This window comes from Hyaena hyaena, unplaced genomic scaffold (assembly GCF_003009895.1).
Source record: "Hyaena hyaena isolate Hyena2069 unplaced genomic scaffold, ASM300989v1 scaffold_443, whole genome shotgun sequence".
NCBI classification, from domain to species: domain Eukaryota; kingdom Metazoa; phylum Chordata; class Mammalia; order Carnivora; family Hyaenidae; genus Hyaena; species Hyaena hyaena.
This window is the reverse complement of record NW_024081075.1, coordinates 624,209-636,447: the sequence shown is the minus strand read 5'-3', so window position 1 is coordinate 636,447 and position 12,239 is coordinate 624,209. Positions and strand designations below refer to the sequence as shown.

General features: G+C 51.9%; 1 protein-coding gene across 3 annotated transcripts in view; it reads left to right on the top strand.

Annotated features, from left to right (window-relative positions):
- The window catches only part of NPHP4 (nephrocystin 4), a 106,599-nt gene that overhangs the window by 54,186 nt on the left and 40,174 nt on the right, over positions 1-12,239 (top strand). For all 3 annotated transcript variants that reach the window (XM_039253247.1, XM_039253246.1, XM_039253249.1), the window contains exon 11: positions 4,597-4,735. In XM_039253247.1, coding sequence (XP_039109178.1) covers positions 4,597-4,735 — 139 coding nt within the window. The remainder of the gene's footprint in view (positions 1-4,596; positions 4,736-12,239) is intronic.

Sequence of the window (12,239 nt, the reverse complement as noted above, 5' to 3'; positions counted from 1 at the left end):
TATCTCCAGAGGCAGCCACTTCCAACTCTTAGCGGTGACTTATGGTATTTACTTTGTTTCCAAATATTAATGCTTCTATTGGTATTTCTTTGTTGATCCATTTTAGACATTATATATTGACCTCTGATAATGACAGACGAGAGCGTTAGCTCTTTGATGTGCTCCTACACTCTTTAAAGAAACCACTCTGTCCTCCCACTTTGTGTCCTCAGATTCAGAGACTGTTTATTGCCGGAAGTGTGCAGCACAGCGGGGTCTGGCCTGGAGGACTGTAAAGGGAGCTGGACAGCACTGGGCGGGGTGCAGGAAGAGGGAAGGGCTTGGAAAGCAACCCCATAATGTTGCTTAAGAAATGCTGTGTTAACCCTCGGGCTGCATGTGTGTAGTCTGACCTTGAACAGCACACCAAAGACCTTGACAAGTGACTGCGGCCAGACCACCAGCCCTGTCCCAGAGGAGCCCTGGGTGGACCACGTGCAAGAGGGATCCCATAGCCTTGCCCCGATCTGACAGCGCACAGAGAGCTGGTTGGAATCTGTGGCCTGAACACACTGGGCTGATTCCTGACTAAACAGAAATTATCAACATGCCCCCTAGGATTTAATCTTTTTTAAAAAAATTTTTAGGGAGATGGAATGGGGATGCGGAGAGGCAGAGAGAATGGGGGGGCGGTGGAGAATCTCAACCAGGCTACACACTCAGCACAGAGCCCCATGCAAGGCTTGATCCCATGACTCTGGGATCATGACCTGAACTGAAATCAAGAGATAGACGCTCAACCGACTGAGCCCTCCAGGTGCCCCAACATGCCCTACAGTGTTTAAAATGAGACTCAGGGGCGCCTGGGTGGCTTAGTCGGTTAAGCGTCCGACTTTCACTTAGGTCATGATCTCGCGGTTCGTGGGTTCGAGCCCTGCGTCGGGCTCTGTGCTGACTGCCAGCTCAGAGCCTGGAGCCTGCTTCAGAGTCTGTGTCTCCCTCTCCCTCTGACCCTCCCCTGCTCACGCTGTCTCTCTTTCTCCTAGAAATAAATAAAAATATTAAAAAAATAAAAAATAAAAATAAAATAAAATGAGACTCAGAGGGGCGCCTGGGTGGCTTAGTCGGTTAAGCGTCCGACTTTCGCTTAGGTCATGATCTCGCAGTTCGTGGGTTCGAGCCCCGCGTCGGGCTCTGTGCTGACAGCCAGCTCAGAGCCTGCAGCCTGTTTCAGTCTGTGACTCCCTCTCTCTCTGACCCTCCCCTGCTCACGCTGTCTCTCTCTCTCTGTTTCCTAGAAATAAATAAAACATTTAAAAAAAAAATAAAATGAGACTCAGAGTCTCATAATATAATATTCAAAATGTCTGTGATATAATCTAAACTTAATTGACATGCAAAGAACCAGGAAAATCTCAACTTTCAGAGAAAAGACACTCAATAGACACCAAAACATTTCCTGCAAACAGTAATTAAAAAAAAAAAAAGGAGGAACTGTATCAACACCAGGCAAAGTGGACTTTGGAGCAAAGGAAATTACCAGGAATTAAGAAAGATTTTACATGTGACAAAAGAGTCAATTCGCCAGGAAGACACAGCCGTCCTAAAAGTGCGTGCACCTAACACAGAGCTTCAGGATACATAAAGCAAAAACTAACAGGAGTGAAAGGAAGACAGACAGATTCACGATTATAGTCGGAGACTTTAGCACCTCTCTCAGTAAACCAGGGAGAACCTAGAAGATCACCAAGGACAAGGAAGAACTGAAGAACCATCTGGATCCAGATGACCTCTACAGAATTGTCCACTCTTTCCCAGGGCACAGGGAACATGCAGCGAGATAGAGTGTGTCCTGGGCCATAAAACCGAGCTTCATTATTTCTAAAGAATTGGAATTATACAGGTGACAGCCCATGATCATAGTAGAATTCAACCAGACGTCAGTAACAAAGATGAGATAAAAAAGCATAAGCAGCTGGAAAGTAAACAATACATTTCTAAATCCCGAAGTCCAAGAGGTGGCCTCACAAGGAAGTAGAGGATGTTTTGGACAGAACAAAAGGGAAAAGAAAGCGTGTCAGAAGGTGCAGGATACAGCTGACTTGTGCTTCCGTGGAAATTTACAGCATTCAGTGCTTGTATTAGAACAAAGGTCTCTGTTCAGTAATTGTATCTGCCACCTTCTGGGGAAGGACAAAACAACTCTACAGCCAGCAGGAGAAAGTCGTAATAAAGATGAAGAGCAGAAACCGATGAAATCGAAAACAGAAGAACAATAGAGAACAAAAATAGAGAAAATCAATGACACCCAAAATGGATTCTTTGAAAAGATTAATAAAATTGATAAATGCTCAGCAAGATTGACAACAAGAGAGGCCACAGGTTGCTGATGTTAGGAGCGGGAGAAGGACCATCACTGCCGGCCACGCAGGCATCAAATGGACGGTCAAAGAACACTGTGAACAATTCTGTGCCCGTGCATTTGGCAATTTAGATAAAATGGATCCATTTACCTTAAATCAGAAATGATCAGAACTCACCCAGGAAGAAATAGACAACCCGAGTAGTCCTGTAACAATCACAGGAACTGAATTCATGGTTAGAACCCTTGTAAAAAGGCAATATCCAGGATTGTTCACTGTGAATTCTACTTAGAGAAGAGAGAATAGAAATTTTATAGTCTCTCTCAGGAAATAGAAGGATGGGGACAATTCCCAACTCATGTGACGAGGCCGTGCTATCCTGGTATCAAGACCAGAAAGAGCATGGGAAGACTGTGGACACATGTCCCTCCTGGACACAGATGCAGCATCGTCAACCAGACACTAGCAGATGGAAGCCAACAATATGGAAAGAAGACACCATGACCAAGTGGGAGTTTGTCCCAGAAATGCAAGGCTCTTTTCACTTTAAAACTCAATAAATTTACCATAGGAATAGCCTAAAGAAGGTGAACTATATGATCATAGCAATTGGTACAGAAAAGACATTTAACACAATTCAACACTGATTAATGACAAAGACTGTGAGCAAAGTGGGAGCAGACGAGAACACCTCCTCCGGCTTGACAGCCTCCACACACCCACCAGGGAGCATTCTACCAAGCGTGAGAGGTTGAGCACTGGCCCCTAAGATCAGGGACAAGAGAGGGATGTCCACGCAGCATTCAGAATCTCACCCAGCAGCGTAGCTGAAGGCCTAGCCAGGGCATCAAGGCAAGAAGACAAAATTAAAGACCTATAGATTGGAAAGGGAAAAGAGAAACCATCCTTGCTTGCTGACAGGACTGTTTCCGGAGAAGATCCCAAGGAATCGGCAAAATCACCTCCTAGAATGAATGAGTGACTTTATCGAGGTTGTAGGATACAACAGGAGATCAAGATAGCAAAACCAATCATTTCTGTGTATTAGCAATGAAAAGGTGAAAAGCAAAATATAAAACCGAGTATTATTTACAAAACCTTTCCCTCAGTGAAAGAAATCTAACACAACACGTACAGGAGCTGTTTGCTGCAAACCAGCACCTTCCTTTGGGTGCATGTCACTGTGGATTGTGGTTACCCTTGGGTGAAATCAGAGGAACTGCGTAAATGGAGAGACATGTCTTTATGGATGGGAAGACTCCACATGGTAAAGTTATAAATTCTCCCCTAATTCTTCAATAGATGATGTAATTTTAACCAGAATCCCAGTAGGATTTTTTTTTTTGGTCTAGATGCAGATAAACTGACCCAAAGTTTATACAGAAAGGCAGAAGAATTAGAAGAATTAAAAGAATTTTGACAAGAACAGTGAAGTTGGAGAATCCTGCCCCAGGGTTTGAGACTTAGAATGAAGTGGTGACGGGCACTGTAAAGTGCAGTGTTAAGGACTGGCACACAGATCACCAGAAAGGAACAGAGTCTAGCAGTGAACCTTGGTGTCCTGTGGAATTAATACATACATGCCACGTGACCCAGCAGCAATCCCGCTCTTAGAGAAGTGAAGATGTACGTTCCCTCGGAAACATGTACCCCAGCATTGGTAACCGCCCAAACTGAAGATGGCCCCAGTGTGCTCAAATGGGTGAGCAGATGAATAAACCTTGTGCATCGTACAGTAGAATACGGGGAAACGGAGCAACTATCGATATGTACTACCACTTGGGTGAATCTCCCCACCTTGTGCTGAGTATAAGAAGCTGGTCTTGAAAACTATACATCACATGACTGTCAGGCCAGGTGGGGCCAGGTGGGGGCTGGATGGGCTATGTGGGGCAGCGCTATGGAGCTGCCCCGCACCCTGCCTGTGGTCGTGGCTACGTGTGTTACACTGAACTATAAACCAGCATTTAAAAAGGTTGGTTTTGCATAGATTTGTTAAAAACCACATTCAGAACTGGGGAGATGTGATATCTACTTGTGTAAGAGCCATTCTGCGATAGTGTCTTCCGGGATTTGAATGCCAAAGCTGATTGTTTTCTGCTCAGAAAGTGACTCGATTGTAATCTTGGAGCACGTGGTTTCAGACATCACTGGTTTTACATGGACTTGGGGGTGGGGGGCTCATTTCTGGGGGGATTGTGACAGGAGGGCCCGATGAAAGGAGGTGGCTGCCATGCTGTTGTGTCAATCGTAGGTGAGGCAGGTGGAGTCCGGAACGGTCCAGTTCCAGTACTCGCTGAGCCCTGAGGGACGCCGGGACACAGCGCCAGGGCACGGCCACAGCCCGGAGGTGGAGCGACAGCCCTCCAGGAAGCCACCCACATCCCCTGCAAGTAAGTGTTTGTGGAGAACTGACCTTGGGACGCACAGCACGACCTCCGTCTGTTCCTGCGGAGATGTGCTTGGTCCAGCGCGGTAGCAGTTACCCGGGGTTGCCACAGAACGCTTTCATTTCAGCCAGTTGGTTGAGCTTTGGCTCGATGTGGAGGTGTAGGATTGGACAGTGACAGAGGTGGCCGGCACCGTATCACCTGTTACCTGGAGCTCCCTGACCAGAGGCCCGTGGGAGGCTGTGCCGGTGGCGTGTGGGTCCTGCCGACGCGGGCTCCGGGGTTGGAGCTCAGCTGAGGGCCGTGGCTGCCGCCTCTGTGTTGCGCTGTTAGCGTGTCGTGTGTTTGCTGTTCCGACAGGTACTTTCCACCCACTTGCAGCACGTCCCAGAGTGGGGTGTCTGCTCTCTGCTCGGGCCTGGGGGAAAGGGAGCGAGGGCGACCAGCAGAGCCACGCCCTTCCTGTGGGTGGTGATGTGACCACGCGTGTGCAGGTGGTGAAGCAGCGATTGCGGCCTGTGTCCGGCCGGCCTGGCACCTGGTGGTCAGGGCCTCCTGCCTTCTGCCTGCGGACGCCCAGGCCAGCGCCCGCCTGGGAACCCCACCAGCAAGGCTGGCGTCAGAGGGGCGCTGGAGGAGTTCACTCTGCAGGGCATTGAGCGCCGGCCTGAGGCTTCTAGAGGTCGTGCCAGCTGAAAGAATGTTCTAGATCATAGGAGGCTATTCTCTTAGTTAGGAAGTTGGGAATGAACAAATGTGTAAGCCCGCAGAAGGGAGCTTCATCCTCGTCCATCATCCTGATGGATGCTGCTCAGTGTCCAGGGAGGACTTGCCGGTGTCTTGGCTGCAGGGTCCTGGGTGCCGGGTGGAGGGTCCTGGGTGCCAGGGTGGAGGGTCCTGGGTGCCGGGTGGAGGGTCCTGGGTGCCAGGGTGGAGGGTCTTGGGTGCCGGGTGGAGGGTCCTGGGTGCCAGGGTGGAGGGTCCTGGGTGCCAGGGCGGAGGCACTGGTGAGTCTGGGACTCGTTTGGGACTGATTTTTTAAAAAATTTTTTTTATGAGTTGAGATTCTAGTTTATGGAAACTGGTCTTGATGAATTTAATTTTGCAAGAATTAAATTTGCCCACTTTTTTCTTTGGCCTGGAACTTGGTACGCTGGCCACTGTCTGCCTGGTCTTCCAGGGTTTTCTGACATCCCTGAAGATATTCAGTACGAAACGAATAGTCGATTGCTTTGGGGCGAACCACATCATTAAGTATTTTCCTTCTTTTCAAAAAGACAGTTCATTTGACGGTTTTCGTTGTTTGGTTCATTCAGCTTTTGAATATTGTGCTCGCAGATTGCTCTCAGGGTTGCTGTTTACCACCAGTGTGTCCGTCGAGAGCCTGTCTTACATATGTGGCCGTGAGATGTATCGCACCACTCGCCCTAGAGAAGTTGCCAGGGTACCTGCAGGAGCCGCTGCGGTGGTCGGCGGAAACCTTGTATTTCCCGTTCGCGGCCCTTTAGAGCGTCTGCAGATCTACTTGATAAAGTTGAGGGCATTGAAGGCCTAGAATATATCGTTTACTTTTTTTTTTAACGTTTATTTATTTTTGAGAGACAGAGAGACAGCATGAGCAGGGGAGGGGCAGGGAGGAGGGAGACACAGAATCTGAAGCAGCCTCCAGGCTCTGAGCTGTCAGCACAGAACCTGACGCGGGGCTTGAACCCACAAACTGCGAGATCATGACTTGAGCTGAAGTCGGATGCTTAACTGACTGAGCCACCCAGGTGCCCTGATATATCGTTTAAAAATACTAAACGAAGGGTCCAGTTTATTTCCCACCCTTTCTCCCTGCAAATCTAGTATCTTTCCTTCCTTGACATATATTCATTGTTATGTTTAAAAAAATTTTTTTAATGTTAATTGATTTTTGAGAGAGAGAGAAGAGTGAGTGAGAGTACAAACAGGGGAGGGGCAGAGAGGGAGACACAGAATGTGAAGCAGGCTCCAGGCTCTGAGCGCTCAACACAGAGCCCGACGCGGGGCTCGAACTCACAAACCGCGAGATCATGACCTGAGTCGAAGTCTGACGTTTAACCGACTGAGCCTCCCAGGCACCCCCATTGTTATGTCTTAAAAATGAAACAAATTCCAACCTCTAAGAAAGGTAAACCTGAAAGAAGATAGTATCCCAGATTGTAAAAATAGGTAAATGTTGTGATTGAATAGTTTGATTAAGTCACTGGTGAAACAACAGCAGTGAAAGGTAGTAAGCGTAGTTCGCCCACGTGAGTGGAGATGTGCCGCCAGTCAGTGTCCCGGAGGGCGCACCTGTACAGCGGGCCTGCGGGGAAAACACAGTGACCTTCCCTGGAGAGGCGCTCGCGTGCGTTCAGTCTGCGGAGCCGTCGTGGTGCGGGAAAGAAGCGGCCGGTTGGTTTGAAGACCTTCTAATGGCATTAGTTCTGAGTGGCGGTGGGGTCGCCCTGTCACTGGGCTGCTTCAGGTGCACCTGCTGCAGGTCTGCGGGCTTGGGTCTCACCTTCCCAGCTGCCCTGTGTGTTGTTGTGAGCGGAGCTGGGATTTAAACCCAGTCTGCCGTTCCCTCCACTTCCCAGAATTTTATGGTGACTGATTTGTTTGCTTGGGGTTCACAGAGATTCTTGGATTTCCTGGTTTGTAATTTTCATCACTTTAGGAAAGTTTGTCACCATTATTTCTTTAGATATTCTCTCTAGTTTCCGCTTGCTCTCTGTCTCCTCTTTGTGCTGCAGCATCTGATCTGATCACACTGGCCAGGGTATTTTTCATCACAGATGCTGTAGTTTTCATGCCCGGGTCTGATTTACATCTTCCCCGTTTTCACGGGACACGTTTGGTGTGGCCTCCAGCTTTCTGAGCACGAGAAACGTACTTATAACTACTTTAATATCCTGTTTGCTAATTCCGACAGTCATCGTCACTTGTGGCTCAGTTTTGATTGGTTGATTTTTATCCTAATTTGGGTTGTATTTTCCTGCTTCTCTGCAGTCATTTTTCTTTATTGGGTTACAGATATTGTGAATCTTCTTTTATGGAGTGCTAAATACTTTTGTATTTGAAAAATACTTTTGAGCTTTGGGAACAGATCCTTTTGGATCTTGCCCTTCAGCTTTGTTAGATGAGACCAGATCCCCTCTTAGTCCAGTGCTAATCATTCCTGCTCTCACAGACATCCCCCCGATTACAAGTTTTACCGGTCTGGCCTGTGGAATGTTCCTGTGTCCGGCTACTGGTCAGGTGGCTCTTTCCCCAGCATTGGGTGCTTTCCTGATCAGTAACCTACTGAGTGCTGGAGGGGACCCTCTGTAAATGACCGAGCTCACTCTCTGCATGCCTGTCCTGACATTTGGCCCTACAAATTCCAGCTTCCTCGTTCTTCTGGGACCCTCAGCTCGTCTTCTCCATCAGGTCCACCGTGTCCTGTCTCCCTGCACCGTGACCTGCAGACTCAGTAATTGCAGACCTCACTTCCCTTTGTTTCCTGTCCCCCAGGGTCACTATCCTTTCTTGCCTGGATTCTATTGTCTTATATATTTTGTCAGTTTTAAAAAGTTTACTTCAGATGGGAGGGTAAATCTGGCCACCGCTGTTTACTCCATCTTGGCCAGGAGTAGAAGTCTCTGCCTGCTGTTCATGGTTTCTAGGCTGTTGAAATCCTCCGCCCCCGGGGCTGAGAGTCCAGTGGTTTTGAAGGTTTTCCCCACTGCTCCTGTGATTTCTTAGTCATGCCCTGTGTTTTCATGACGTGTGGCTCCTGCTCTCTGCTGGAATGTGTCTCTCTTGTGCATCGCATCTACTTTACTTTAAGATATATTCCTTTTTTAATTTTTTAGTTAAAAAATTGCATGGTTGGGGTGCCTGGGTGGCTTAGTCGGTTAAGTGTCCAACTTTCGCTTAGGTCATGATCTCACGGTTTGTGGGTTCGAGCCCCGCGTCGGGCTCTGTGCTGACTGCCAGCTCAGAGCCTGGAGCTTGTTTCAGTCTGTGACTCCCTCTCTCTCTGACCCTCCCCTGCTCACGCTGTTTCTCTCTCTCTCTCCTAGAAATAAAAAAAAAAAAAAAAAAAATTGCATGGTCAAGAATAGTCAAAGCAATTTTGAGGAAGGAAAGAAGCTTCACCTTCCTGCCTTGCCGCCACTCCCTAGAGTTGCAGTACCTGGAACAGGGTGACATCAGGGCAGCGATAGATATGAAGACACAATAAAAAGTGTGATGGGTGACAAGTCACAGATGAGCGTGTTACTTTTACTGTTACTGTCGTAGCAAATTACCATAAATGGAAAATGGCTTGAAGCACCACGGACTTACTGTCTTATGGTTCTGGAGGTTGGAAGTCCGGACCGGGACCCACAGGCTGGGGGAGAGTTCTCGGTGGAGGGGGGGGATCCTCCCAGAGGCTTGGGGGTGGGATCGGCCTCCTCGCCTCTCCAGCCTCCAGCAGCGGCCGCCGCAGTCTCTGGCCCCTCCCCCCTCTTCAAAGGCAGTGATGAAGAGTTTCCGAATCCCTGTCTGACTCTGATTGTCCTGCCTCCCTGTCACTGACCAGGCCCGCTGTGATCGCATCGGGCCCACCAGGTCATCCAGGACGGCCCCCCCAATCAGCGGCCATAATTCCTGGCAGTGGGACATCGGGGATGAGGATGTGGGTATTTCCGGGGTGGGGGGTGTGACGCGCTGAGGAGTACACGTCCTCGGTGTGGCTGTTTGTTCGATGCCGAGGATGCCCTCGGATGTCTCACGCGAGGGGCTGTGTGTCCGCCTCTGTCTCTTGCCCAGTAAAGCACTCACCACGTGTTTGCAGAGCTGACGTGAGTCCTGGCTGCGTCCTGGCGCTCGAGCGACGTCTGTCTGTCTGTCTGCCACACCCTGTCCCCTCACCCTCAAGCTCTCTTGTTGTTGGCTTCCTTCCGGGAAGTTTCTCCACGTAGTGGCCCCGGGAGCTCTAAGGTTATCCCGGGGCTCAGGAGTCCCGGCAGAAAGAATCTCTGCCCACACGCCCCGTAAAAGTCCCGATAGGAGCCCCTGCTGCGTCCCCTGCCCTTCTCCACATGGCAAGGGCCTCAAGGGGCTGGCACCCCAGCCGGCAGCCATGGGTGCTGCTCTGGGAAGAGAATGTGGAGTCCGGGTGGGACCCGCAGGTGCGTCACCCATGGATCCAAGTCCCAGCTCGATCCCTGGTGCTCTGCCGCTTCTGCCGTGCGCCGGCACCCCAGCTGTGCGCCGGCACCCCAGTGTTGGCACCCCAGCCGTGTGGCGGTACCCCAGCGATGACACCCCAGCCACGCGCCAGCACCCCAGCATTGGCACCCCAGCTGCGCGGCGGCACCCCAGCGATGGCACCCCAGCGATGGCTCCCCAGCGATAGAACCCCAGCTGTGCGCCGGCACCCCAGTGATGGCACCCCAGCAATGGCACCCCAGCGATGGCACCCCAGCAATAGAACCCCAGCGATAGAACCCCAGCGATGGCACCCCAGCTGTGTGCCGGCACCCCAGCAATGGTACACCAGCGATAGAACCCCAGTGATAGAACCCCAGCGATGTCACCCCAGCTGTGTGCCGGCACCCCAGCGATGGCACCTCAGCAATGGCACCCCAGCTGTGCGCCGCACCCCAGCGATGGCACCCCAGCGATGGTACCCCAGCATTGGCCAGTGTTTCCTGCGTTTCCAGATGTTCGATGAGCAGAGACCAGAAGTCCTGCCCCTCTTGTGCCGCGTGGGGACGGAGACGGGTGGGAGCCGGCCTGTCCCGGAAGCCTGCGCCCTCCAGCTGTCTGCGGACGGCAGGTGCAGAGCAGCGCCCACGGGAAGCCAGAGACTCCTGGGCTCCCGGCACGTTGTGGAGGTTGAGGGGACAGGGTCCCCTCCCCGCAGAGACTGCTCGCTTGGGGCTCGAGCTGATCCTGTTAGCAGTGGGACAGATGTCTCTCCGGAAGACCCGGTGAGGGCGTGTGCCCCCTGGGCAGGCTCACCGAGCCCTGGTTGGACTTGCAGGGTACGTGCCCTCTGCGTTCTTCACTAGGAGAAGTATTGTCACTTCCGAGGCAGACAGACTGCTGGCAGCATCCGGATCTAGTACCGCCGTGTGGTGGCAGCACCGTCTGTCCTCCAGCACCATTGGGGGACCAGCAGGGCCACCCGGATGGAACCTGATTGCATTTGGTTTATTTAATTTGGATTTATTGCTGCATTCGTGTCACATTGATAGGATCGCCTCCATCCCAGAGTCCAAGCGTGTGAAGAGCTGGCCTCCCAGGAGCCGACACAGGAGACTTAAATATCACTCGTCTTTATCCGGTGATGGAAACCTCTCCTCCTCCAATATTTTACCAACTTAGGCGGCTGCTGGAAACCTTGACGCGCGGCTGTCATGTTAAGTGAGGGACTCGGGCTCTCTGTTATGAATTACCTTTTTTATGTCCCCTGGAGAATTATGAGGGGGCAGATACCCCCTCGTCACCCTCCGGAGCCAGTGCATGGAGCCACTAGGGGGCACTCGCTCTTGCTGTTTGGAACTCGTAATTCCCTGACCCATATTTCCCTTTGGAATGTTCTGACGGAACATTCTGAATGTCAGAACGTGCGTGTGTTCGCTTCATAGATCTGAGAAACAGCCACGTGGGAGGGGCCGCAGGAAACCTGTCCTCACGGTGCTTCCCAGAACACCCTGGGTTGGGCTCTTGACAGGGTTGTGACCTTTTGTGGGTCGGCGCCGTGGGGACGTCCTCTCCAACAGGTGGCTCCCTCTCCCTGGGTCTTGTCACCCAGACGGCCATTCAGGAGGGGGCATTTGAGCTGTGCAGCGAGAGGGACGTGAGCAAGCAGATTTAGAGGGATCCCAGGGTATGCGCTCTGGTGGAGGGCGTTAGCGGGCGGCTCAGAGCAGAGCCCTTGGTGAGGGGCAGGCCAGCCCTTGACGCCTACCCCGGCCTTGAGCTCTGGGCACCCCGCGGCGCTGCCCACTCCTCCGGGGCCTGGTTAGGGCACTTGTGCACCTGGGTTTTCTAGCACCGCCAGCAGCAGGGTGGACAGACATTAGACACCTTTGCAGTGACTCTCCCTTGTCAGTGCCTGGAGCACGCACCTTCTCCCATGTCCTCTGTGCTCAGGGGACATCTGGGCGTGGGGCGTCTTTACCAGGTGCGCGCGTCTCTCACACGAAGAGCCTGTCTGCGCCCGCAGGTCCAGAGCCACTGCCCAGCGCTCGGGTGCGTGCTGGACTTTGGTCGCTGACTTAGTGGCATTCTGGCAGCTGCTGGTGCAGGCAGGGTCCCGGGACCCCCGGCTGTGCTCGGGTGCGCGTCCCTCACTATCCCCGACTGTCCAGCCTGCCTGAGCAACGGCGACAGCTGCGGGGGGATGCTTGTGCAGCCCAGCCCCTGCCCTGCCGTGTCCCCGGCTGTGCTGGGCCTCCCTGGGCACCCAGGGCGCAGGAGCCCCTCAGCACCGAGACCCACGGCCACCCATCTCTGAGCTGGC